Source organism: Heterodontus francisci, chromosome 5 (genome assembly GCF_036365525.1).
Source record: "Heterodontus francisci isolate sHetFra1 chromosome 5, sHetFra1.hap1, whole genome shotgun sequence".
In the NCBI taxonomy this organism is placed as follows: Eukaryota; Metazoa; Chordata; class Chondrichthyes; order Heterodontiformes; family Heterodontidae; genus Heterodontus; species Heterodontus francisci.
The window spans coordinates 125,222,850-125,250,250 of NC_090375.1; the positions used below are offsets into that span (position 1 = coordinate 125,222,850).

A 27,401-nucleotide genomic window follows, 5' to 3' on the forward strand; every position below is an offset into this window, starting at 1 on the left:
CCAGGGACTGCTGATGGGGGAGTGATTGGGATGTGGTGCAATGAGCAGTGTGAGAGTTTGGTGGTGTGGTGGGTAGGAAATGTCATGTGAAGTTGCATTCATTGACTTTGCCCATACAAGTTAGGTTATTAGACTTGTGGCACTGCTGCCAGGTCCTTGGGTCCAGATGCTGGGAATTTACCTCCCTGGCCACCTGTTCCTACTCCCTTTTGAGGGAGGTCTTTAAGGGTCTCTTGGACCCTGTGGTACCACACGTCTCTCCTCCTACCCAGCTCTACCACTAATGCTTCCAGTACGCATTTGTCACCCTGGAACTCTCTCTAACCTATTGTTACATTAGCCATCATATAAATTCCACCAGTTGAGTTTCCCTTTAAGTGGGATAGCCTGCCTTTAAGAAGAGCAGGCTGGCTGCACCACGTGGTATCTGCACAACAATGCTTGGTCCCCTGCTCAGTGCAGTGGCAGCCGCAACATGAAGAAGGAAGCAACGAGTGACTTTCTCGGCCACACACTGCAATCATGTAGATAAGGTGGGTGCACCAAATTTACATCCTGCCCACCTCGATCAGAACCTGCGTGGAAAGGCTGCCAATCACAACACCCAGGCACAAAAACATGTGAATATGAATTTCCTGCCCCAAGATTTTGCACATTCTGGCTTGGTCCGAGTTGTGGCTGTGAAGAGGATGAAATCAGTAGCAAAGGAATGGAGTTTATTGCAGAGCCCCAAAACGTTGGCTTTATCTTCCTAATATGACATTGGAGCTGTTGCATGAATTGAATTTTGACGGGCAGTCTGACAGCATGGTGGTGATCTGCGTTAGAGAGAAAAGGTGGAAAGGAAACAGCTGGATGTCTTCAATATACATGTGGAAACTCTAATGATACTCTGGGAGTGACAGAATCTAAAAGAGAAGCCATTGCTGTAGATGTGTTGGCTCAATCCTGATAGACTACAGTTGAACCATGAAGGGATGTCTCGTGGAGCTGGACAACAAAAGGCAGGTCATGGAGAAGGAAAATGTGGTAAGAGCTGCATAAACCCTGAAAAAATGGTGTAAATGCTTTTTACACCATTTTCCCAGGGTTTACGTGGCTCTTCTGCAAAAGTCATGGCAGACAAATTTAACCACATTGCTGAATAAGGATTATCTGGTGAGAATTCTAAAGAAAGCATAGTTTACTTCATAGGAAATTAAACAATATTACACTTTATAAAGTTAGACATTGATGAACACTGACATGTACCTTAATTGTAGGACTAATCTTACTTTTGTTTTTACAGTTCTCAATTACAGACTGCCAGCTGCCCCTATTGTTTGAATAAGTGGTGTTTGGTTGTCAATATTTTCCTTGAACTTGGACAACTCTAACATGGATTCAGTATCTCTCTGCCTGTCTCTTTCTTTGAGCTTCTCTCAGATCTCTATCGCCCTACGGTCTGTTCTTCGGGCTGTCTCTCTGCAGGTACTTTATTTTCTCTGCTAGACTAGATTGCTCGGATCAGAGCACTTCTTTGCACCTTTGAATCACCCGGATCAGGATTTCTGATTACTGGTGATCACTGCCACCTGTCCTGTTCCTCACCCATAGTCACTCTTCCATTGTTTCTCCCAGTGCTTTTTTCAGGTACTTGATGAGTGAAATTCATCTTGGATGGTAGCTGAAAGTTGGCAATCAGAATCGGCAACCCATCTTACACTCTACCCAATATTCTTTTCCATTCACTTCTTGGGCTGCCGATTCGCAAATATCCATTTTGTGCTATTGCCCAAGGCCTATTTTAACCCCTCTATCTTGTGTCTCTGTCCAGTTTAACTTCTCAACCTTTGCTGCTTTACTGTACTCAGTATCCCTCTCTTCCATTTCTAGCCTCAGCTCACTTCCCCTTAAAGACCAAGACTCTAGACTGCTTTGTGTTAGTCCCAGGCCTTTGTCTACCTGTACCTGTTGCTGTGACTATCAGTGAGTCTAATACTGCAGCTCATGCTTTGCATTCTGCTCTAGGCCTTCATGTGTTTCTGGTTCCTCATCTTCTGCAGTCACTTTCTGTCTCCCAGTTACTGATTCCCTGAGTTACCTCTAATATTTCCTTGGTTATATCTCCCTGAACTCACTTCTGCACTTTATAATTACTATTTCCGTTTAGCCTTTGCTGCTGCTCCTTAATATTCGCAGATAACATGAAAATTGGTGGTGTCGTAAATAGTGAGGAGGAAAGTCTTAGATTACAGGATGGTATAGATGGGCTGGTAAGATGGGCAAAGCAGTGGCAAATGGAATTTAATCCTGAGAAGTGTGAGTTGATGCATTTTAGGAGGACTAACAAGGCAATGGAATATGCAATGGGTGGTAGGACCCTAGGAAGTACAAAGGGTCAGAGGGACCTTGCTGTACTTGTCCATAGATCACTGAAGGCAGCAGCACAGGTAGATAAGGTGGTTAGGAAGGCATATGGGATACTGGCCTTTATTAGCCGAGGCGTAGAATATAAGAGCAGGGAAGTTATGATGGAGCTGTACAAAACACTAGTTAGGCCACAGCTGGAGTACTGTGTACAGTTCTGGGCACCACACTACAGGAAGGATGTGATTGAACTGGAGAGGGTGCAGAAGAGATTCATCAGGATGTTGCCTGGGCTGGATCATTTCAGCTATGAAGAGAGACTGGATAGACTAGGGTTGTTTTCCTTAGAACAGAGAAGGCTGAGGGGAGACCCAATAGAGGTATACAAAATTATGAGGGGCATAGATAGGGTAGATGGGAAGAAACTTTTTCCCTTAGTGGAGGTGTCAATAACCAGGGGGCATAGATTTAAGATAAGGGGCAGGAGGTTTAGAGGGGATTTGAGGAAAAAAAATGTCAACCAGAGGGTGTTTGGAATCTGGAACACACTGCCTGAAGAGGTGGTAGGGGCAGGAACCCTCACAACATTTAAGAAGTATTTTGATGATCACTTGAAATGCCATAGCATACAAGGCCACGGGCCAAGTGCAGGGAAATGGGATTGAAATAGATAGGTGCTTGATGGCCTGTATGGACACATTGGCCCGAAGGGCCTGTTTCTGTGCTGTATAACTCTATGACTATGACTATATTTCCCATCCCCAATTTTTTTGCACTTACATGCCTGTTCTCAATGGTACTTTGTGTGTTGCTTTTCCTCAATATCCTTCTTTCTGCCTCCCCCCAGTGTCTTGTTCATGTCTCTGCCCCAATGGCAATATGTCCAGTCTGTACAGGTCCCACCTCCCCCAGAATTGGTCCCACTGTCCCAGGAATCTAAATTCCTCCCTCCTGCACCATCTCTCCAGCCACACATTCATCTATACAAACCTCCAGTTTCTAAACTCAGCTGCCCATGGCACCGGGAGTATCTTTGAATCCTGCTTATTAATCTTTTTCCTAGCTCCCTAAACTCTGCCTGCAGGACCTCATCCCTCTTTCTCTCTATGTTGTTGGTATCAATATGAACCATAAACTCTGGCTGTTCACCTTCCACTTTCAGAATGTTCTGCAGCCACTCAGTGACATCCTGGACCCTAGCACCAAGGAGGCAACATACCATCCTGGAGCCATGTCTGGGGTGACAGAAATACCTGTCTATTCCCCTAACTATAGAATCCCCGATCACAATTGCTTTCCCAATCTTTCTCCTACCCCCATCCTGCTCAGCTGAGCCACCTGTGATGCTGTGGATTTGGATCATATCAACATTTGTGATTCGTTATTAATGTTACATTCTTAGTTGAAGCAATTCTGCTAGAAAAATTAGCGTCACCCAGCAGTGCCTCCAAACTATCATTTTTAACTACTTTCTTTGCAGACATGGGATATTGAACTAGAGAGGTCTTCGGAAGCTTGGGCTGCAGATTGCCGATGGGAACATGGACCTGCTTACCTGCTACCTTCTATAGGGCAGAATCTGGGTGCACACTGGGGCAGGTATTGTATGCAATCCTTGACTGGGATAAATTAGATGTTTTGAGAGATTGTATGCCAGTGTTTGTCTTCAAAAATTACTTTTTGTTTTAATTTTAAATCCACAGATACCGGCCTCCTACCTTTCATGTTCAAGCGTGGTATGATGAAGTTAGAGATTACATGTATCCTTATCCTCAAGAATGTAACCCTTGGTGTCCCTTTAGATGTGTTGGTCCAGTATGCACCCATTATACTCAGGTATGCTTGTGTTTAAATAAAATCTTTAATGTGGTCATTATTGATGGTAAATGCTTTAAATGGCAAGTAGTTTTATTGTAAAAAGGAAAGCTTGGGACCGGGTGGCACAGTTTTGTAACCTGATGTCTCATTCACCTATAGGATTTAGTTCAAAATCTAGCCCATTGAATGAAAGTCTCTTTCTGCTATGTAAAATAGACTTATGTGAAATTAGTGTGGCTAGACTCAATTTGGCCTCACAGTACAAAACTGACACCAAATGGGCAATCTTTCTCTGTATGGGAAATGGGAATACCTTATTGGTACAGGAGGGAAATGCTCTCCTGAGGGTGGAGCTGAAGAAAGAAAGATAGAGAAGAAGAAAGAGAGAAAGACTTTCATTCTTGTAGTGATTTTCACTACCTCAGGAAATCCCAAAGTGCTTTACAGTGACTCAAGTATTCTTAAAATGTACTCGCTGTTGTAATGCAGGAAATGCAGCAGACAAATTATGTAGAGAAAGGGCCAACAAACAGAAATATGGAACTGAATTTTTCCGGCCTCATGGTGATGGGCTTGGAGGTGGAGGGCTAGGAAAATAGTGGCAGCTCCCCAATGCATTCCTGCCACCGGGGAACTTTCCTACGGGCATGAGGAGACCCAGATCAGTTGCCTGCACCATGGAGGCAGGAAGCCAATTTATATACTTAAGGCGATTTAAAGGGCTATGCCGACGGTGGAGCGGTTCCCCCTTTCATGTGCGGAGGCTGCAGCTCAATGGAGGCGACCTCCTTGCGGCAGTCCGGGGCAGCCATCGGAGCCGGAGGCTCAGTTCCCTGCCCTGAAGAGGGGGCCGTGGGCATGAAAGGCAGCCCCCGTGGGCCAATGATGCATCTGAAGGGGTTTCCCCTCTGATCCGCCTACCGCCTTCCCCCCCCCCCCCCCCCCGAGTTATTAATTTAATTTTGCCCCACCGATGGCCCCTCCATGTTGGGGCTGCCGAGGCTCGAGAGTTGCCAACCTTCCATTTGGATTGGTAGCATAGTGATCCCACTGGATGGTGATCGTGGTGGCTGCCTCCAGGAATATCGCCGAGTCGTTCTTGCTCCCAGAAAGTGCGGGTTTGTGAACCCCCCTTTGGTCCCGATGTAGGGGTACCGCAGCCCTGTTTAAAATTCAGCCCATGATAATGACCTGATCATCTCCTTTTGTTGGCTGAGGATAAATATTGGCCAGGATTATGGGGAGAACTCCTCTGCTCTTCTTTGAGCAGTGCCATGGAATCTTTCATGTTGACCTGAGAGGGCAGATCAGAGCTCGGTTTTATGATTTATCGAGAGATAGTACCTCTGACTGTGCAACACTCCCTCAGTACTGCACTGCAGTGTCAGCCTGGATTATGCACTCAATTCTCTGGAGTGGGACTTGAACTCACAACCTCTGACTCAGAAGAGAGAATGCAACCAATTGAAGCAATATTAACAGAGAGAAGAGGAAACTTTATCTTGCATCTGACTGCTATATCTGATCTGGTAATGATTGGTGTAAAGTGCCTGAAATAAGGAAAATATTCCACTCCTAGTGCTTAAATGCATTGGGGGAAGAAAGGCCTGCTTTCAGGTACAGGGATTGTGATGTGTTGTTGCTCTGCGCCTGGTCCCATTGAGGCAGGCAGTACTCAAACTTCGTGCTACCTGCTAATCTAAATGATTTCAGCATGCAGCCCAGCATGGAACGTGCTGCTGACTGGTTGCATGCTTAACAGGGCCCAGCAGCATGTGTGGTTAATGTGATGCACAGCTAGCCTGGACTTCTTCAGTTACGTGGATAGACTGTTTCCTTGGAGAAGAGAAAGTTGAGAGAAGATTTGATAGAGATAGAGATAGGGAAACATTGAGAACAAGAGGGCACAGATTTAAAGTCATTGGCAAAAGAAGCAATGACGACATGAGGAAAAAGTTTTTCAACCAGCGAGTGGTTAGGATCTGGAATGCACTGCCTAAAGGGTGTGGTGGAGGCAGGTTCAATCAAGGCATTTAAGAGGGAATTAGATTGTTATCTGAAAATGAAGAATGTGCAAGGCTATAGGGAGGAGGCAGGGGAGTGGGGATGGCACTAGGTAAATTGCTGTTTTGGAGCACCAGCACAGACACGACAGGCCGAATGGCCTCCTTCTGTACTGTAACAATTCTGTGATTCTGTGATTGTTAAAGGCAGCCTTCCCCTCTTAAAGGGGAGCTGCTGTCATGCAACACAAGCTGCTGTAATTGTCTCTGCAATGCTTGGCTGAAAGGAAAAGCACAGAAAATGGAGCTACAGGCAAGAGAGAAGTCTCCCAGGTTTTCTGATGCAGTGCTGGAGGCACCAGTGATGGAGGTGGAAAGGAGGAAAGATGCCATGTTCCCACAGGGGGCCAGGAGGCCCTCATGGCACACCCTGAGAAGGAAATGGAAGCAACTCTCCATGGAGGTCAATTACTAGAGTCTGGCCCGAGGGTCCTGGCTGCAGTGCCAGAAAATGATCAGTAACCTCATGTGTGTGGACAAAGTCAGTGAAGGCATTTTCACATGACATCGCCTACCCACTGCAGCATCAACATGTCATGCTGCTCAATGCACTAAACCCTCAGCGCTCTCTCATCAGCAATCAAGATCCATGCCTAATGTTCAGATACACCACCTCACCCTCACACACATACTGATGCTGCCAGCCTCGCACCCACTTCTCTCAGCTTCCACATACCTCTATCTATTCCCATAACCACAGGGAGCAAACCAGAACTAGAGTGGGAAAAACACGCCTGCATTGCCTGAGCCCTCTGGAGGAAATGATGCTGCCTGTCATGTGGCTGGCTATTACTGAGGCTGTTGCATCTGGCATTGCCAAAAACATTCAGGAGATGGTATGTTCCTGCCTTATGCACTTGCTGAAATACCACCTCACCCTCATCCTGCTATCTGTCAAGAAGTGCAAGCTCCAGATGGTGTGACAATTGACTTCTTGTTCTTCACCTCACCGCAACCCTCCCCTTTGACATTTATGCTTTCATATTCCCAGGATTTGCTGCCTGGCCAGCCACTGCAGCCTCATAAGGAAGGGTGAGAGCAACACTTGACCTCTGATGAAGAAGTGCCATCATTTTATCTGACAGTCTCAGCCATTAGCTCAGACACTGGCATTGTGTGAATTTTATAGGGTAGTATAGAGTCAGGATCAGGATGTGGTGAGTCACCGGGCACGAGTGGACTGCAGCCAGGTCAGGAGGAACGGATAATTCATGTGCCAGCTCATCAGAGGATAAGGTTGCAGATCAGTTCAGCTGCAGAGAACTCAGATGAGGACTTTGATAGGGCAGTATACAGAAGAACGCTGATGGGTGTGCATACTGAGATTTGGGTGCATTGGCAGACAGCCTGCTCTCACTGTCAAGAAGCATGGAGCAGTTTGGCTCCCATTGGCACACGGCTTCATGCTGAGCTTGGAGCCCATCCTTTCCAGCCTGGAAGTGGTGGCCTTGCGGATCCGCCCATGGTGTAACACCTTGTGGCTGATGTCTCAGCTTCCATTGCATCCCAGTGCTGCAGTGGAAGCTCAGACTGAGATCATGAGAGTCATTCTAGTTCCCATGTCAGTCTAGCATGGTGCTATGCAGGCTAAGAGTGCTGCCATCATGGTTGGCCAAGAGGACACTGTGTGATGCTGTGTAACAGATGGATTGAAAGGTGAGGTATTGTGGAGCAACTGATGTGGGAATGACATCTCTCATGAACTGGAGCCTGAGTATCTCTTCATGCACAGCTCATCTGGAGCAAAGGGATCCCAGATGGTTCCTCCCTATGTCCATTTCCACCTCCTTCTCATCCTCCTCTCTCCCTTGCTCTTCCTCCTGTTCTTCCTCCACTCGAGGTGGCCTCTGAATGCCTGATGGCGAGGGCTGCACCTTCATGATGGCAAGATTATGGAGGATGCAGCAGACTACCACAAACTTGGAGACATGCTCCAGTGAGTACTGGAAGGCTACCACCCAAGTGGTCCAGGCAGCAGAACTGTTGTTTCAGGACACTGATGACTTGCTCCACGAGGTCCCTGGTGGCTGTATGCTATCATTGTAGGTGCGTGGCCGGATAGTAAAAGGAAGTCATGGGCCAAGTAGGGAGTGGCTATCCCTTGTCACCCAGCAGCCAGTCTCTGGTTCTTTGTGCTGGACCAAAGATGGCGGGTACACGTGATTGGCACAGGATGAATGCATCATAGCTGCTGCCAGGATAGCGAGCATTCACCGAGTGGATCTTCTTGGCATCGCTGCACATCTACTGGGTGTTAAGAGAGTGATAGCTCTTGCTGTTACGGAGCATCTCCTTGTAAACATTTGGGGACCGCAGAGTCACGTGTATGCAGTTGATTGCACACTGAACTATTGGGAATCCTGGCAAATCCATGCACTCTCTCCTCCTGCTTCTCTCTGGTCAGGGAGAAGATGAAAAGTTGAGATGCCTCTGTCACCTCCCTGAAGCAGTGATAGACAGCGAACTACGAGATGTTGCTGGTGTTGCCTGCTTTCACCTGGAAGGTCCAGTGGCATAGAAATTGAGGGCCATGATAATCTTGATAGTCACCGGCAGTCCCATTCTCGCCTTGCTGTGAGGCTGCAGGTCGAACTGTAGCAGGTGGCATGGATCAGCTACCATCTCCTTGATTAAACATAGGTGCCTCACACACTGTCCCTGGCTGAGGTGGAGATAGGAGAAATGTTGCCAAAAGATACTTGGTGGGTAGGGCCTTCTATTGAAGAGTCCCCTTCCTCCTTCCTCTGCATATTGCTTTCCCTCTCTGCTGCACGTGCTCCATTTCCAAGTCATGCAGCAACCCAAGAGGGACTGCAACTGTAGCCCCATTACTGAAGCAGACTTTCTCCTGATAGGCCAACCAACTCCTCTGGCCTCCTTGTCAAGATCCAGCACTGTCTCTTGAAAATCCCAAACATTTGCAAAACCCCTCACTAACACAGAACATTGTCCTTCCACTAACTCTGCACCAGCAAAAGTAAGTCAAAAGTACCTCACCTGGAAGTTGGATGGTTAGTTCTTTAAATAACTCTAGTGGAAGTCCCTCGAACATATGTTTAGCTGGGAGTAATTAAGAGAGTGCGTTAACTGAATCTGCATGGTCCAAAATGACAAATAGTGTGTATAATCAACATTAGGTACTGTTTGATGTCACAATCTACCCATTCTGCATGCTTCTGGTACATGCATGGCACACTCACGCTAGAGTCCTGTCAGGGCAAGCTGGACTGGAAGTGGCCGAAAGTGTAAAGCGTTCCCGCTGCCGCATTTTGAGTTCGGGGTTTTCATAGTGCTGGCATCAGCGGCACTATAGAGCCCAATTCTGGGGCCATTATCTTGATGAATGCAATGAAAAAGAAAAAAAAAGTTCTGTTGTTTTCTGTGCCATCAAACACAATTATTTTTCATATTCTTTCATTAATTAATTAATCTTCATTTTTTGTTTGACCTTTGCTTGGTTTCATGCAAGACACTAATAATATATTGCAATAGAATTTTTACATTTTCCTAAAATTTAAAGAAGTCAGTTTCCTCTCCTTTATGGCTGAGGAAAACTCATCTTCCAGGCGCAGAGCAGCTCAGAGGTTTCCTGGGAATCTCCCAAGGTGGGGGTGTGGGGGGTTGGGAAGTGTGGTGGGCAGAACGATTATACTCCAAGAAGGCACTGCGATGTAAAAGAAGCAGGAGGGAGTGTAGCCGGTCCTCCTGCCTCATTTTCCTCACATACAGCCTATTTTGCAGGCCACCCAAAAGTAGGCCTTGGGGGTCTTACACTAACCCACTCTCAGAATTAATCTTAAAGGTTACATACAATAAGATGGAACCTAGAAAATGATAAGGATGTATCTTTTCTTTACAGGTACTGGACACCACTTTAAGGCCTGGAGGCCTTTTGGCTATTGTATTTACTGAATAATTGTCGATAATTGTGGTATCATATTTTGGTTGACTTGGGATGATTATGATTACTTCCTGTCAGTACCTCTGCTAATGTGAGGTTTTTGTTGGATGCAATCCGACATTTTTCCTATTGTCTTTCTTCTAGGTAGTATGGGCCACGAGTAACAAAATTGGCTGCGCCATTAATTTATGCACAAACATGAACATCTGGGGCCAGGTGTGGCAAAAGGCCATTTACTTGGTTTGCAACTATTCTCCTAAGTGAGTAAAACTAAAAGAGTTGGTAAAAATAATATGTATACTGTTAATATGTTTCCGAGAATTAGTATAAAGTTGTACATCTTTTTAAGATACTCTATTGTGTCTTTGATCAACAAAATACTAATTATACATTTATATACCGTCTTTAGGATTTCCTGGTAATCAAATTTAAATTCTTTTTCTAAGCTTTTGCAGAACTGATGTCACAATTATTAATCCTGCACTGTCAACATAATTACACCTCAAATATCTGAGACATAGATAGATAAGAGTCTGCGCTGAAAATCACAGCCAGCAAAGAAATCTACTCCAAAACTAGATAAAACTATCCCAAAGAATTAGAACAGTGTATGTTATAAACAATTGGTATCAATCCAGGCTGCAATGCAATCTCAGGTTTCAGAGGGAAGTTATCGCTACCCAAATTTCATTCCCTGGGTTCTGGTTATCATTTGAACTCTTCAATTGCATTACCGTCTAGTATTTACTCCTTGATATCTATTATTTTCATGACAATTGCTTACAACAATACAATTCAGGGTGATATATATGAGTAACATCTCTGGAATTTGAATCTGTAACCTCTATCAGTGACTGTTCTCCTATTTGATTTTTTTACTTGTAAAAATTGATTCTCATCACTGCAACAACTCGCACATTTTATATCTCCAGTCAATGATTGGACTGAAAAAAAACTTTGAGTGAAAAACGACTGAGAAAAATTAATTTATTATTGTACATTTAATGATCTATAAGAATGCATTGTGTAATATACTTAATATTCCTTCAGAAAATGTAAAATTTTTCGTGTCTTATTTTCAGGGGGAACTGGTGGGGCCATGCTCCTTATAAACATGGGTCTCCCTGTTCTGCCTGTCCTCCTAGCTATGGGGGAAGCTGTAGAGATAATCTTTGTTACAAAGGTATGTGTCTTTTAGCTTTCTTTGCTATATAAATTTATGAATATTGGCCAGACTTTTACACTCCCCCACTCCCCGGGAGTGGACTGGGAGGCGAGGGGCAGGCGGCAGGCGTTAAATCATGTGGGGGGGGGGGATGCCATTCCTGTTGCCTACCTGCCCCTGCTGCTATTTTACCAGCGGCAGATGGGCACTTCAGCACCTGAAGAGGCTGCCCAGTAATACCTGTGCCCCACAGAAGAACCCCCCCCCCCCCAGCAGCACAGACTGCCCTCACTAAAACGACCCCCCTTGTCATGCTCCCCGACTCAACTCCCCTCACTGGGGCATAGCCAGTTGTCCCCAGCGAGGTCCGATCCCCACTTAGCTGCTCCGAGGCCGGCATCCATCATGCCTCCTGTCAGTGGGTGCTGTCCCAGCAGTGGCCACCTCTCCCAGTGGCGCTGTTGGGACTGAAGAGCTGCCAGCCCTCTGATTGTCCAGCAACTCTTAGGGACAGGACTTCCTGCCTCAGAGGGAAGGATGTCCTCACCGAGGCCAATTAAGGGCCTGGGCCACACAAAATAGCAATGTTGCTTCCAGGCCTGGTGGAGGCGGGCTCTCCACCAACTTTTCAGCCGCTGGGCGAGGCCACTGCCTTAACATTAAATTCCAGCCATTGTTTATAAACTATGTCATAAATGACCCTTTACACTATGCTACAGCAGAGTGTGTGGATATCCTAAATACTTACCTTATTAATCGTCATTTGGTAGTACAGAACTCGAGAATTGCTGAAAATAGAGACATGTTGTTGAAGCTTTTTGTCTTGCACTCATCAGGACAATAAGCAAGAATAACCAATGCGTCAGGGAAAACAACAACATATACTGCATGAGAACAGAATGCTGATTGGTTGGTAAGTGAACTCTGATTGGTAGAGGTGTTGCCATGGAGAATGCACCAGTTTACGATAACTGACAATTGCCAAGCTTTGTTTGAAATTTAAACCAGGCTGCTTGACTCTGATTGGTCAAGGTATTGCCCTGAGGAATGAACCAGTGAATAGCTGTCACATATTTTGTTCAGCTGAAACAGGTGCAATGTGTGTACATGTTCTTTCTGTCTGCAAAGAACAGGGCCCTGTGTTTAATATATGTAGCTTGCAGTACACGCAAATGCACCACACTGCGAGCCCTACTGACAATCTCAAATTGGTTGTCAGCGTAGTTCTTAACACACTGCGGATTATTTAGCAAATGTTGTCCAATCGCAGAATCACATCTAATGTTGGACACTGTGTTTTGAGTTTTGCAAGCACGGGCTGGTTGGGTATGGCCTGCACCTTGCCTGTTGCGAACAGTGGAAGGGACATGTTTGATATGTTCCGGCAGTCTTTGAGACATACCGCCTATATACCTAGCATCACACAGGCATTGAAATTCCTATATCACATTGCTTAGTTGTGTGATAGGCAGGACGTCTTTTTGGCTTGACAGCTGCATCTTGTTAGTGGCGAACACCATACATGTTGCTCTCTTTACCTGTTGCTCAAATTTTTGGGATACACTACCCTTCCTGGGTAATTCGATGTAGACTGGGCAGTTTTCAGGACCAAAAATGACAGCCTTAGGCCCGTTCATATTTCCGATATGTAGATGATACGTTTGCTATATTTGAAACCGCAGCTGCATGCAGTAATTTCCTTGTGCATCTTAATGGGCTCCATCCTGCGCTCAAATTCACCTTTGAAATGGAGCAGTCAAATGAGCTCCCTTTCCTTGACGCACTAGTTGTGAAATCTGTTAAGGGGCTCTCTACCCAGTCTACCGCAAACTTACCTTCACTGATTAGTACACGCATTTGGATTCTTACAGTTCCACACGCTGTAAGATTGGCCTTATCTGCAACCTCGCAACAGGACCTGAGCCATTTGCTCACCATGCAAGTTTGATGGTGAAATAGGGCAAATCAAAGACATCCTGCATGACAATGGCTACCCTGATCAGATCATTTCTCGCTGTATATCGTGTAAAATTATGAAGGGGCCTAAGGCTGTCATTTTCCTGTTCGCAACAGGTAAGGTACAGGCCGTACCCAACCAGCCCATGCTTGCAAAACTCAAAACACAGTGTCCAACATTAGATCTGATTCCGCAATTGGACAACATTTGCTAAATAATCTGCAGTGTACTAAGAATTACGCTGACAACCAATTTAAGATTGTCAGTAGGGCTCGTACACATTGCGCCTGTTTCAGCTGAACAAAATAAGTGACACCAATTCGCTGGTTCATTCCTCAGGACAATGCCTTGACCAATCAGAGTCAAGCTGTCTGGTTTAAATTTCAAACAAAACTTGACAGTTAACTGTCAGTCACTGTAAGCTGGTGCATTCTCCATGGCAATGCCTCTACCAATCAGAGTTCACTTGCCAACCAATCAGCACTCTCTTCAGATGCAGTATAAGTTGTTGTTTTCCCTTACATTGATTATTCTTGCATATTGTCCTGATGAGTGCAAGACGAAAAGCTTCGACAACATGTCTCTATTTTCAGCAATTCTCAACTTATCTTATTGTAAACTCTGGTCCTGAAGTTGCCCTATAACCTTAGTGAGTGCATATTCAACTGTTCTATTTACATTTGTCTTTGTTTGACATGCTAGTGGAATGTGAATTAAAATATCACAGATGTATGGCAAAAATTTTGAGTCTTCTGGCTTTCAACAAGTGCACCACAAATGGCTTGAATCTGTAGAAATAATTAATTGTCAAAGTTTGGAATGTTTTGCCATAGATAGTTTGTTGAGGTAGAGACTTTTGCATCTTTTAAGGGAAAATTGGATAAATATTTGAAACAAAACTAGACAAATTTTTGTCTATTTTGACTATTTTTGTTAAGCAAAGATATTAAGGGATATGGGCCAAAGGCAGGTATTTGGAGTTAGGCCGTGGATCAGCCATGATCTCATTGAATGGCAGGACAGGCTCGAGGGGCTGAATGGCCTACTCCTGTTCCTATGTTCCTACAAAGGGCTACAGGGAGAGCATTGAGCAGTGGAATTAGCTATGCATTGCCTGAGTAAAGATCCAGCACAGATACAATGGACTAAGTGGCCTTTTATGTAAAATTTTAAACTTTCATGGATTGGTGTTTAGGTTTGTATGTAGATCTTTTTTATGTGATGCTTCGGGATAGAATTGGTACGTGTTGCACCCATTTTCGGGTGTAATGTGTTTATCAGAGTGTGAGGAATTCCTAGCGCTTCAGGATTGCTGAAGAAGCGCAGAGTAGATTTAGAATTTCAAGACCTCATAGCACTTTAGAAACCAGTAAATTTTAAAATATTTTTTTAAAAACTTCAACTAGCACCAACACCTCACTATGCTGCAGGAAATATACCAGCATCTTCCCTCCCTCAGCCCAAGGTAGGTGACCTGGTGGGACTGATAATCCTGCTGGGAGCTTGCCATAAATATTATAATGATCTATTATAGTTAGGGTGGAATGAGATAAATGGATGTCATGCCTGTCCCACTACCAATTCCACTGAATTACCGAGAGATTGAAAAATACAGGTCTTTTGGTTTGTACAGTGAGGTAACAAGTAGCAATTGTGCTCTTCCTGTTTTAAGTGCATTGGGCAAAGTTTGTGAGGTCCCACACTACCGGTGAGGCCTCGCAAGCAGCCAAGACGTATCAGAAAATGACTGCCTTCCAGTATGTGCTGGCTACACATGAGGCCCTGCTCAGACTGCCTAGCTTTGGATCAACCACTGCATAAAAAAAAACTCAGATTTCCTCTGCAGTGGGTGGGTTCCAGTCTCTGAGTCATCTGGAGACCTATTTCTTCTGGCTTATCTTCCTCTCCCAATTTCAGCTAATACCTTTCACATACGTATACGGTTATACTGTATTTCTTTCAACTATCATGGTCCTTGTCAGGCATTGGCATTGTCTCTGAGCTAAGTTGGGGAAATTTTAACATTTTGTACAATCTTTGTAATTTTCATTTATGAAGTTTAGAAACATGATTAGGGTAATCTAATCCAATAAAACTTTCATTCACGCTATTCATGCTCCTCTCAACTTCAACTCTGGTATTGTTAACATTAATAGGGTACATTTTTTGAGGCCTTCTGCCACCTGTGGTGTCTTGGATACCCGCCAGTATGTATCAGAAAATCACAGTTGTGCTGCCTACAGTTTTCCATCCACTGAAATAAATAATGGGGCCTTGCCAAATTTACCTTAATTCTAGTGCCAAGGGTGCACAATGAATGGCTGTTATCTGATGAATTTTTGTTCATCAGGGTTTTTCCAGGGTCAGTAGTTGAAGAAGTTTTTAAAACCTTGTCAACATAGTATTTGTAGAGGCGTTAACCCTATAGTGGCAGGTTGGCAACAGCTTTCCTACAGAGCAATAATTAGGTTTGTGTTGCTATCTTAACATTTTGTACAATCTTTGTAATTTTGCATGCCAATTTGTAAGTGGCAGTATACATGAAGTGAATGTAGTTAGGTATCACAATATTATAGCAAACTAAGTGAACTTGTAACAGAATTTTGCAGAAACCTTAACATAATCTGATGCTAACAGTTTTCCAATTCTTATGAAGGTGCTTTCACCAAGCAATTTTTGTTCACGTTGACATTTGGCATGTTAATTCTATAGATTATTGCTACTCTTAAAAAAAATTAAATATGATGTAATTTCAGTGTTTTTCAAGGTGATGATGTCATCACACATTCTAATTAATAGAACTGTTTACCTTTGCAAATTAGATTGAAGAGAGTGTTCACGATCATTATTAAAAAGACATAAATAAGCCTGCAGAATGGGTACATAATTGGCAAATTAATTTCAACTCAGATAAGTGTGAGGCATTATATTTTGGTAAGAAAAATAAGGAGGCCACATATTACATAGAAAATAAGAATCTAAACGGAGTAGAGGAGCAGATCTGAGAGTACAAATACACAAATCATTAAAAGTCATAACATGGGTTAATAAAGAAAGCCATTCAAGCACTGGGTTTTATTTCCAGTGCGATATAATTAAAAAGTAGAGAAGATAGGCTAAACTTGTATGGAACCTTGGTTAAACCAAACTTGGAGTACTGTGTACTAATTTGGTTGCCAGACTATAAAAAGGATATAGTGGAGAGGGTGAAAAAAGATTTATACGATGAAACTAGAAATGTGACACCATAACTATCATGAATGGATGAACAGGCTGAGGGGTGACCTAATAGATCTCTCTAAAATTACGGAAGGTTTTCATAGAGTAGGTATAGGGAGAGTGTTTTCACTTGTGAAGAAGAGCAAAACTGGAGGAAATTAATGTAAGATAGTCACCAAGAAATCAAACAAAGAATGCAGAAGAAACTTCTTTACCTAGACGGTAGTGGAAATGTGGAACTCATTACCCCACAGAATGGTTGTGAAGAATTGTGCAGATGCATTTAAGGGGAGGTTTGATAAGCAGATGAGGGAGAAGAAAATTGAGGGTTATGCTGATAGGGTTAGATGAGGAAGGATGGGAGGAGACTTGAGTGGAGTGTAAATACCAGCATGGACTGGTTGGGCCAAATAACTAGTTTTTGTGCTTTGTATTGAGGAGGTTTCACAAACATCCCTATCCTCAATGATAGAGGAGCTAAAGCATGGCTCGGGTATAAAATTAAAACCCGACCCGGGCCCGACCCGACCACAGCCAACCTGAAACAGACCCGAGCCCGAATGCTGGACTCGGAATTTCGACCCGACCTGACCCAAACCCGACACGTAGTCGGGTTTGGGTCAGTTAGCCAGGCTTTAAGGGGAGCCCAGCACGTCAGTGCAAAAGACAAGACAGAAACATTTGCAACCATCTTCAGCCAGAGTGCCAAGTGAATGATACATCTTGGCCTTTTCCTGAGGTCCCCAGCATCACAGATGCCGGTCTTCAGCCGATTCATTCCACGTGATACCAAGAACTTGCTAACAGCACTGGATACAGTAAAGGCAATAACAAGATCCTGGCTGTAGTGCGGAAGACTTATCCTCCAGAATTAGCTGTATCCCTAGCCAAGCTGTTTCAGTACAGCTACAACACTGGCATCTACCCAACAATGTGGAAAATTGCTCAGGTATGTCCTGTTCGCAAAAGCAGGATAAATCCAATCCGACCAATTACTGCCCCATCAGCCTAATCTCAATCATCAGCAAAGTGATGGAACGTATCATTGACAGTGCTATTATGCGGCAGCTACTCAGCAATAACCTGCTCAGTGATGCTCAGTTTGGGTTCTGCCAGGGCCACACAGCTCCAAACCCCATTACAGCTTTGGTCCAAACATGGACAAAAGAACTGAATTCCAGAGGTGAGGTGAGAGTGACTGCCCTTGACATCAAGGCAGCTTATGACCGAGTGTGGCATCAAGGAACCTTAGCAAAACTGGCGTAAATGGGAATCAGGCAGTAAGTCTACACTGGTTGGAGCCATACTTAGCATAAAGAAAGATGGTTGTGGTTATTGGAGGGCAATCATCTCAGCTCCAGGACATCACTGCAGGAGCTTCTCAGGGTAGTATCCTAGGTCCAACCATCTCAACTCCTTCATCAATGACCTTCCTTCAATCATAAGGTCACAAGTGGGGATGTTCCCTGATGATTCCACAATGTTCAGCACCATTAGTGACTCATCAGAGTCTGAAACAGTCAATGCCCGCATGCAACAAAACCTGGACAACATTCAGACTTGGGCTGATAAGTGGCAAGTAACATTCGCATCACACAAGTGCCAGACAATGACCATCTCCAGCAAGAGGGAATCTGACCATCACGCCTTGATGTCCAGCAGCATTACCATCACTGAATCACCCTCCATCAACATCCTGGGGGTTACCATTGACCAGAAACTTAATTGGACCAGCCATATAAATACTGTGGCTACAAGAGCAAGTCAGAGGCTGGGGATTCGGCAGTGAGTAACTCACCTCCTGACTCCCATAGCCTGTCCACCATCTACAAGGCAGAAGTCAGTTGTGTGATGGAATACTCCCCATATGCTTGGATGAGTGCAGCTCCAACAGCACTCAAGAAGCTCGACACCATCCAGGACAAAGCAGCCCGCTTGATCGGCACCCCATCTACTACCTTCAACATTCACTCCCTCCCTCACCAATGCACAGTGGCAGCAGTGTGTACCATCTACAGGATGCAATGCAGCAACTCACTAAGGCTGCTTTGGCAGCACCTTCTAAACCCACGACCTCTGCCACCTAGCAGAACAAGGAGAGCAGATGCATGGGAACGCCACCACCTGCATGTTCTCCTCCAAGTCACACACCATTCAGAAATATATCATCATTCCTTCACTGTCGCTGAGTCAAGATCCTGGAACTACTTCCTAACATGTGATACCTACACCATATGGTTTGCAGTGGTTCAAGAAGATGGCTCACCACCACCTTTTTAAGAGCAAATAAGAATGGGCAACAAATGCTGGCCTTGCCAGCGACACTCACATCCCTTGAATGATTAATGAAAAAAATTCTGTGTAAATCTAGGTCACACCATAATAAGCTAAGTCATTGTTTAAAATATAAAGTTAAAGCCCACACTGCACAACAAAAAATCTAACAAAAAGTTGTACCATCTCCAGCTACATTAGATTCCAACCATAAAGCAAGACAGTACATCTCCAGGCTCTTTCATTAACTTTGTCTCTTTCTTCATCAACTGATTTTAATGTATAATGTAATCAGAATGTATGATTAGGTGTATGGGACATGATTTATATCTTCTTCCTCTTTGTAACATATTCTCCAGATCAAGGGGATCCAGCTTTTTGTAGTAGCGAATCACTCCCATGTGGCACAGTTGGCATTGATAATATATGATTGAATAGCTCTTGAGAAGACAGAATTATAATTAACTACCACATCAAACTCTCAATCTGTATGTATTTCTTGGAACCTTTATTCCATGCAATTTCCACCAAAAAACAAGATTGCTACAAGCACAGAAATCGGATGTGACAGGGGAATAGTAACATGGAAACACATTTCTCTTTGGTACTATTGAGCAATTTGTCAAATGATTTGGAGAAACCTGGGGCTGAATTTTACACCACCCCAGCGGGTCGGCGTAAAATTGAGCGGGAGGCTCTGGGAGGCCTTCCCGCCCCGCTCCCGCCTCCGGCCAAATTTACGGCAGTTGGGCGTGGTGGGGGGTGGTGGTGGGTGGAAAACGGCTCGCCCGTCCAAGGCCAATCAAGGCCCTTAAGTGGCCACTTAACGGCCACATAAAGGCCCTCGCCCACTCCACAGGTATTTTACCCATGGCAAGTGGGCGTGCTGGGCATATGATAGCTGCTGGCCTTTCCACGCGCCGGTGGGGTGCCGTGGCAGTCGGGCACAGGGTGTCCGATTTGAGGGCTGCCCCTGCCTCCCAACCCACCCCCAGGACCCAAGACGCCCTACCCCCACCCCTAAACAACTACCCTTGCCTCGCTGCCATGACCGATCACCCCCCACCCCTGCCAGTAAGGCAAGCCCAACTTACCTGAAGTCCTGGCTCCATGGCGTTGACTGGGCTGCAGTCCCAGTAGTGGCCACCACTCCCAGTGGCGCTGCTGGGACTAAGAGCTGGCCCACTGATTGGCCGGCAGCTCACTGAGACAGGACCTCCTCCCTCAAGTGGGTGGAAGTCCCGCTTCGGGACAATTAAAGCCCAGGGACCCAAAAAATGTGGGTCAGATCCCCGTGGTAGGTGGAAGCGGGTTCGCCACCGACTTTTACATCGGCGGTGAAGTCCCACCCGCCTACGGTAACATCCAGCTCCTGACCATCCAAAAGCCACTGACTGAAATAAATGATGCATTTGATGCTCCTAGCCCCTCTGCAATTTACGATTACATCTCACTACAGTTTGTAGATGATTCAAAAAATGCTCAATGTACAAGACTTTCTATAATCTTTATATCAAAATAATCTTCAGGCGACAATTTTAACCATACCTGCCTGGCAGAAACCTGGTGGGTTGGTAGTTAAAATCACCATGGAGCCGCTGAGAGCTGGCTGTCCTCAATTTTATCCAAGTACATTTGCCCAAAGCCAGGGGTGGGAGGGAGATCCTTTTGTGCACTGGGGCATGTTGGGCCCCAGTGATGCAGGTTTTAACCAGACAGCCTAAGTAGAAAGTTGTAGTGGCTTTCTGGTCAGGTGAAGACAGCAGGGAAGGAGATCGGGGCTGGAAGAGGGGGAAACAGGTTAAGTTTTTTTACTTGTTGGGCTAGGAGGAGCTGGAGTGCTTCTCTGAGACATAAGGAAAGCTTAGGGTTCGCCCCACCCCACTATGACTTTGTCCCCCCATACTTCCGGATTGTGTGGCCCTTGTGAGTGGTTCTGGCAGCTGATTTTGTTATCTACCAGGTGTCGGTAAGAGTTTTTGTGACTTTTTTATGATGATGATCCCATCCCATGCCCCCCACTCCCTGGAACGGATGAAAATTTGACAGAAAGTTAAAAGAGGCCTAGACATTAATCTTGAACGGATGTCATCCTGTTGTGAGTGGGTGGGGAAATTAACTCGCTAGCACAGTTTCCCACCAGATCCAAAGCTCAGCCTTTATTATTTTCCTTTTATTTTTCCTTTCTGTATTGTATACATGCCAGTCATCAGACAAGGATGGCCTGGAGACCAATTCTGAAGCCTTTGCTAATGCTGCTTCTTCTTGGTCTCCTGGATGAGGCCTGCCACGGACCTTCGCGCCGGCAGGGCCTGGTCCGATATTACCGGCGGTGGTGAGGCCTCGTGGTGGCCCCCCGCCACTCGGCAATGGGACTGCAATTTAAATAATTGAATTAGCGAATCTGACATCTTCTCCTGATGTCCCTCTGCGATCTTCAGCCCGGCGGCTGGCACTGCCGCACCTTTGAATTTCCGTTTGGGGACACGAGGCAGAACACTTGTCAGGGGGGAGGGTGGTAGTGGGGCTGTAAGTTTATCAGTACGGGGGGGTGGGGGGGGAGGAACATGGTCAAATCAACATGATGAGTGTAGGGGATGGTGAGAAGGGTTGAAGTTGAAGGTTTGTGTAATTTGGAGGGGAAAGGTCAGATTGTAAAGGTAAGTGTTTGGGGGAGGGAAAGGGCAAATAATTAATTTAATTGTTATTTTACTCTGATTTCCTGGTAGGACTAACAGCCCTTTAAAAATGGCGTCAGCACCTGTGCACAGGCAGCAGATACCTTTGCCGGTGGCGGCCCTCATGGGAAGGCCTCCATTTTCTTCACCTGCCTCCTATTTCGGCAATGGGCTTATAAAATTCAGCACAATAGAGGGTTCCTTGGGTTAATGTTTCATCCAAAAAGACAGCATCATGAACAATGCAGAACAGCACTGCAGTTTCATCTTAGCTTGTATGCTCAATCCTGGACTAGGGTTTAAACTCATAAGTGCTTCCAAGTGGATGCTGGAAATCTAAAACAAAAACAGAAAATATTGGAAATACTGAGCAGGTCAGGTAGCATCTTTGGAGAGAAAAACAAAGTTAACGTTTCAGGACCTCTCATCATTAAATTTGTCATTAATTGGCCACTTAAGGGCCTCAATTGGCCTCTGGGCAGAAAAGCCGTGTTCGGTCTTTTCCACCCCTGACTTAATTGAATGGCGATGGGAAGACGACGGGCTCTTAATCCCCGCCTTCCATCGCGATTCAGTGGGACCCCTGCCTCCCAGTTCGTCTCCTAGGGGCCCATTAAATACCTCCCATTTTTTCTTTTATATATTTTCTGCTTCTTTGACCTAAAACATTAAGTATTGAATAGACTAGGCCCACACCAAAGTGCTGTCTGATCAAACCTTGGTTTACGGAAAATATATAATTGACTATTGCTTTCTCTGACTGACATAAAACTATAGGGAGCTCACTCTTTACTATATCAGGCATAGTTCCAAAGGACAGCCTTTAGAATGTAATTTAAGAAAATCTTCAGTGTTTGTCTATTCATTCCTTTCCATTTCTATTTCAATTTGAAGTGGATGGCACAGATCACCATTATTCTCCTTCAGAACCAGAGGAGGAAACCAATGAGGTTGAGCGACAGAGAACTGGAACTCAGGAAATGCACTCAAAAGCTCGAACACAAACAGATTCCTCAAGGACAGAACACCTTGACTTGAATGAGGTTATAAATACACAACAAATGTGTAAGAACAACTTGTTTTATACTCTTATGCAATGGCAAAATATTGTGATGCTGTAAATCTGAAACAACAACAGAAAATGCTGGAAATACTCAGCAGGTCAGGCAGTATCTGTTACAGTTGTAACAGCAATGGTTATGATCTGAAATTGTTATAAAGTGCCTAATCAAAAGATGAGAAGCTGTTCTTTGAGCTTCTGTTGAACTTCATTGGAACTGTGTAGGAGGTCAAGGATGGAGTGGAAGTGGGATGGAGAATTAAAATGGCAAGCAACCGAACGTTCAGGGTCATGGCTGCGGACTGAATGAAGGTGTTTAGCAAAATGACTTCCTAATCTGCACTTGATCTCCCAAATGTCAAGGAGACAGAATGAGCAGTGAATACAGTATATTAAATTGAAAGAAGTACAAGTAAATCACTGTTTTACCTGGAAGAAGTGGTTGGGGCCCTGGACAGTGTGAAGGGAGGAGGTGAAATGGCAGGTGTTGCATCTCCTGCGCTCACATGGGTTGGAGCTGTGGGAAGGGGAGTGGATGTTTGGACGATGGACGAGTGGACCAGGGTGTTGCGGAGGGAGCAGTCCCTTTGGAATGCTGAGAGGGGAGTGGAAGATGCGTTTGGTGGTGGCATCAAGTTGCTTAATACACCTTGCAATAGGGTTGCATCAAAATTGTCCGTTTGAAGAATTCATAAATCTTTTTGCCATTTGTGCTAAAATTGCCAAAAAATTACTTCTTGCTGCTTTGCGGCAATATCTGTAGAGGACTTGGGTAGAGGGGCAAATTTATTGATTGAATATAAATTATATTTCACTTTTCTCTTGATTACAAAGAAGTGCATTAGCTCCAAATAAAATCTCATGGTAAAAATAAATCTCCTCAAGCGCACAAGGCTGATTTTGCTGAATAATTGAGTTCTGTAATGGCCTTGAGATACCACAGTAATTCTGGAAAATGTAACAAAATCGTGAAACAGATCTAGGAAAATTTCATTCTTGTTATAATCTCTTCTCCAGCTCAGTTGGTGTCTTGCGAAACCAAACTGCGTGACCGATGTAAGGGAACAACTTGCAATAGGTGAGAAACTGAGTTAACACCCATTTTCTATTCCAGTAAATAATGTAAACTTGATAATTGATAATCCACTTTTCATCAGAATTCACATGTTAGTATCCTAGACATACCTTCTAAGTTAGTTGTCTTGATTTCAATGGTCTAACAAAAACAAATGAGTAAAATAGTATTTAAAAGAACGATTTGCTTTTCGACCTGGTGCCAGTTTAAATTTATGCTGACCAGCAAATACAAGGTTCATATTTAGAAAATTCATTTAATAGAAGTTCTAATTTAAAAACTGAAATCTTCTGTTCTGGAAATGTTGATAGAATTGGAAACAAGTCGCCCAGGATCCACCTTTAACCCTGTGCTACTTTCTTATGCCAGATATGAATGCCCGGCTGGTTGCTTATACAGTAAAGGAAAAGTAATTGGAACACTGCATTATGAAATGGTGAGTAAAAGAACATGAGGAAAACCCCTCATTGTTGTTCCAGCATTTGTCAGTTGCGTAGCGACAAACTTTGAAAGTTACTCAATTTTTCTGCAGAAAAAATGTTTTTATACTGTAGTAAATGAGAAATTCATGCAGGATGCAAACCTGAAATGTCATAACCTGTCGTTGCTTTTGCCAAATGCTTACTGATCTTTTGTGTATTTCCAGCAATTTTTGTTTTTATTTAAAATTTATCGTATTACCATTTATTTTGCTAAATAACTTCATAAATCTCTAAGTTGACAAATTATTTTCCTAGTTTCTTAATATAAAAAGGTATTGAGGGAGAAATTCAACTCATGGCCACCTTTTTATTATAATATTGGCATTGAACATCCACATTTTGTGTCATGACCTGCTGAGCCCAAACTGTGCTGAATGCCTTATTGACTTGGGCCATTTTTAACCATTCTGGAACTAGTGCAAGGAGATAAGTTTTATATGTTGACAAACTGAACCCATTAACTTACCCTTTTAATCATGTTCATCAGTATCTATTCTTCCCACACAACAACACCAAAAATGAACAAAAAGTGAACTCCTCTTCTTACAACTTAGGCAGTTAAATGTGATGGACTTGAAAAGAGAAGAAGAGAGGGACAAGGAATAGCTGTTAGTGGCAAGGGTTAGCGGAGAAAGATGAGTGGCAGTTCCAATCAGCTCCACTTTGTCATGCAGAGCATGTGAGGGGAGAGTTCAGTGAGAAAGGAAAAGGATGGTAAGATAGGCAGGCACTATGTGGAACACATCCTGTAGCCACTCTATGCAACATCTTGATGTGCCTTCAGCCTACTAGTTCCAATGCAACTTCTTCCAATGGGTACAAGACATGTAGGGATGGTGGATCCCCTATTGTCCTCAACCACCACCTGGTATTGTTTACAAGTTTTTACTGCAAGAAGAAAGACTGTATGTTAGTGTGTGGCCTGCCGATAGGTTGTCAAGATGTGCACGTTAGGGTAGAATATTGTGAATGATGCATGAAAGATGGTATAGGTGTGGGGAAGTGAAGGGAGTAACTATTAGAACATTAGCAGCTGTAGAATGTGCTAGTAGCAACAGAAGGGGATGCTGCGAAGTGTCCTGCTGTGATTGCAGGTGAATGAAGGGAAGGGTGAGTGAAGGCTTCTGAGTGTTAGGGCTACAGTGCAGGAATTAAGAGAGATGTGTGTAGAAGTCTTGTTTTAGCACCTTTAGCTTGATCACTGAATTACTTGTGGCAGCCATGTCCTGGATGCAAGTCCCTTACATTAATCTGCCCTGCCATTTAACTGAATTGCCTTGGTAATTTTCTTATCATGTTTGCTGGAGAAATCAGTTCCCTCATCCTTGTAACCTCCTCCACGAGGACCTCTAGAGTGGTGTCTGAAAATTCAGACAAAACGGACGTCCTTGTACAACTAATTCTAGTCACCATATTCACTCTATAGGAATGACTGAAAGCAATGTTTCAAAAATAGTCATAGTGTATTTCCCCTTTAAGACGGCCTTTAAATGACATCACTGCTACTTGATTTCTCACCCACCCCCATCTCCTCCATTGGCGAACTATGCAATAACGCTGGCTGCCTGCAATAGCTAATCAATGAGGCATAACCACAAATTTGGCTCGTACCTCTTGCTGACATCATTCAGTGCATGTATCAGTTATGCCCATTTTATAGGGAGACGGTGGCATTGTGGTAATGTTCCTAGACTAGTAATCCAGAGCCCAGGCTAATGCTCTGGGGACATGGGTTCGAATCCCACCATGGCAGATTGTGAAATTTGAATTCAATTAATAAATCTGGAATTAAAAGCTGTCTAATGGTGACTGTGAAACCATTGTCAATTGTTGTAAAAACCCATCTGGTTCACGAATGTCCTTTAGGGAAGGAAATCTGCCGTCCTTACCTGGTCTGGCCTACATGTGACTCCAGACCAACAGCAATGTGGTTGACTCTTGAAATGCCCTCTGAAATGGCCTAGCACGCCACTCTGTTCAAGAGCAATTAGGGATGGACAATTAATGCTGGCCTAGCCAGTGACGTCATTAAAAAAATGCCTGTTTTCTGTGAAAGTTCGATTTCCTTCCCCCACCCCAATGCTTTACATCTTAGTTTGTCATTTATAATCAATGTTGTATCTTTATTTCTTTTGCCAATAACACAGAGGTCAACTAACAGCAAAAATGAAAATGGGTTTATGATATTCTTCAATTTTATGTGGACTTTTTCAGCAATCAAGCATTTGTAGAGCAGCAATGCATTATGGAGTGCTGGACAATGAAGGTGGCTGGGTAGACGTTACCAGACAAGGAAGGAAACCTTTCTTTATAAAAGCCAATAGAAACGGGGTTCAGTCAGTTGGGTGAGTATTGGCAACTCCAATTGCAAATGATTTGTAAACTGCAAAAAGGCAGAGAAGTAGGACTATAGACCTGTGCTCCTTCAAGTGCAGCTCCACACTGGGAGTGCAGGAACACTGAATTTGCCAGTAAATTACAGTTATTGTAATATCCTTGCAGATATTTGTTTTACAAATTTGAAGGATTTAAAAATAGCGGCCCTAATATTACATGGGCAGTGATTGTGGCAGTTAAGCATTGATTGAGCTTGCCAGTGCCCTTCATCACTGATCCTGCTGGAGCTTGGAGGGGCACGGGGACTGCAGGAGGATGCCTCATTTACAAGGAGCTGATAGATACCTGTGCCACTGTGGCTGCACCTTGTGCACCTGTCTGACCCATGCTACCTGAAACTCTGGGGCCTGCTGTCACGGGAGGAATTGCCCAAGCTCCCAATCTCCCTTACCCTGCCACCAAGAGTGGAGAAAAAGGACAGGGAGGACAGTAGGGGAGAAAAGGAGGGTCGAATGGGGAGAAGAGTGAAGGTGCAAGGGAAGAGAGGAGAGGTGGGCAGAGACAAAGAGAGAAGAGGAGAGTGGGGAAGGGAAGGGGAGAAGGAGGAGAGATGCAGGGAGGAGAGGGCATAGGAATGAAGAAATGAGGAGAAAGGATGAAGGAAGTCAGATGGGAAGAAGAAGGGGGAGGTAAAGTGTAGAACAGGAGATGTCGAGGACAGAAAGGGGAAGACGTGGAGGGGAGAGAAGGAGGGGAGAAGAAGGGAAGGGGAGAGTGAGTGAATGAGGATCGAGGGAAGCATTTTATTGTTTTAGAAGGGGAAGGGAAGTGAGACATAAGACAATAATTTGAGAGGATTGATGGATCAGTGGTCAGTTTTATGAGGAGGAGGTGATGGATAGTGCTTTTTAAAGGTAGACTGGCAGTGTCTGTGGAAAGTAACTTATAAATATGGGTAACCCACTGCAGCAACAAATGAGAGGAGACCAATCTTAAAGGGGGAAGAAGCATGTGAAGATCGGG

General features: G+C 44.4%; 1 protein-coding gene across 1 annotated transcript in view; it reads left to right on the forward strand.

Annotated features, from left to right (window-relative positions):
• The window catches only part of LOC137369612 (cysteine-rich secretory protein LCCL domain-containing 1-like), a 73,974-nt gene that overhangs the window by 20,151 nt on the left and 26,422 nt on the right, over positions 1–27,401 (forward strand). Inside the window, exons 3-10 of the mRNA XM_068030933.1 lie at positions 3,830–3,948; positions 4,053–4,185; positions 10,276–10,391; positions 11,214–11,314; positions 22,319–22,489; positions 23,502–23,562; positions 23,929–23,995; positions 26,256–26,386. Coding sequence (XP_067887034.1) covers positions 3,830–3,948; positions 4,053–4,185; positions 10,276–10,391; positions 11,214–11,314; positions 22,319–22,489; positions 23,502–23,562; positions 23,929–23,995; positions 26,256–26,386 — 899 coding nt within the window. The remainder of the gene's footprint in view (positions 1–3,829; positions 3,949–4,052; positions 4,186–10,275; positions 10,392–11,213; positions 11,315–22,318; positions 22,490–23,501; positions 23,563–23,928; positions 23,996–26,255; positions 26,387–27,401) is intronic.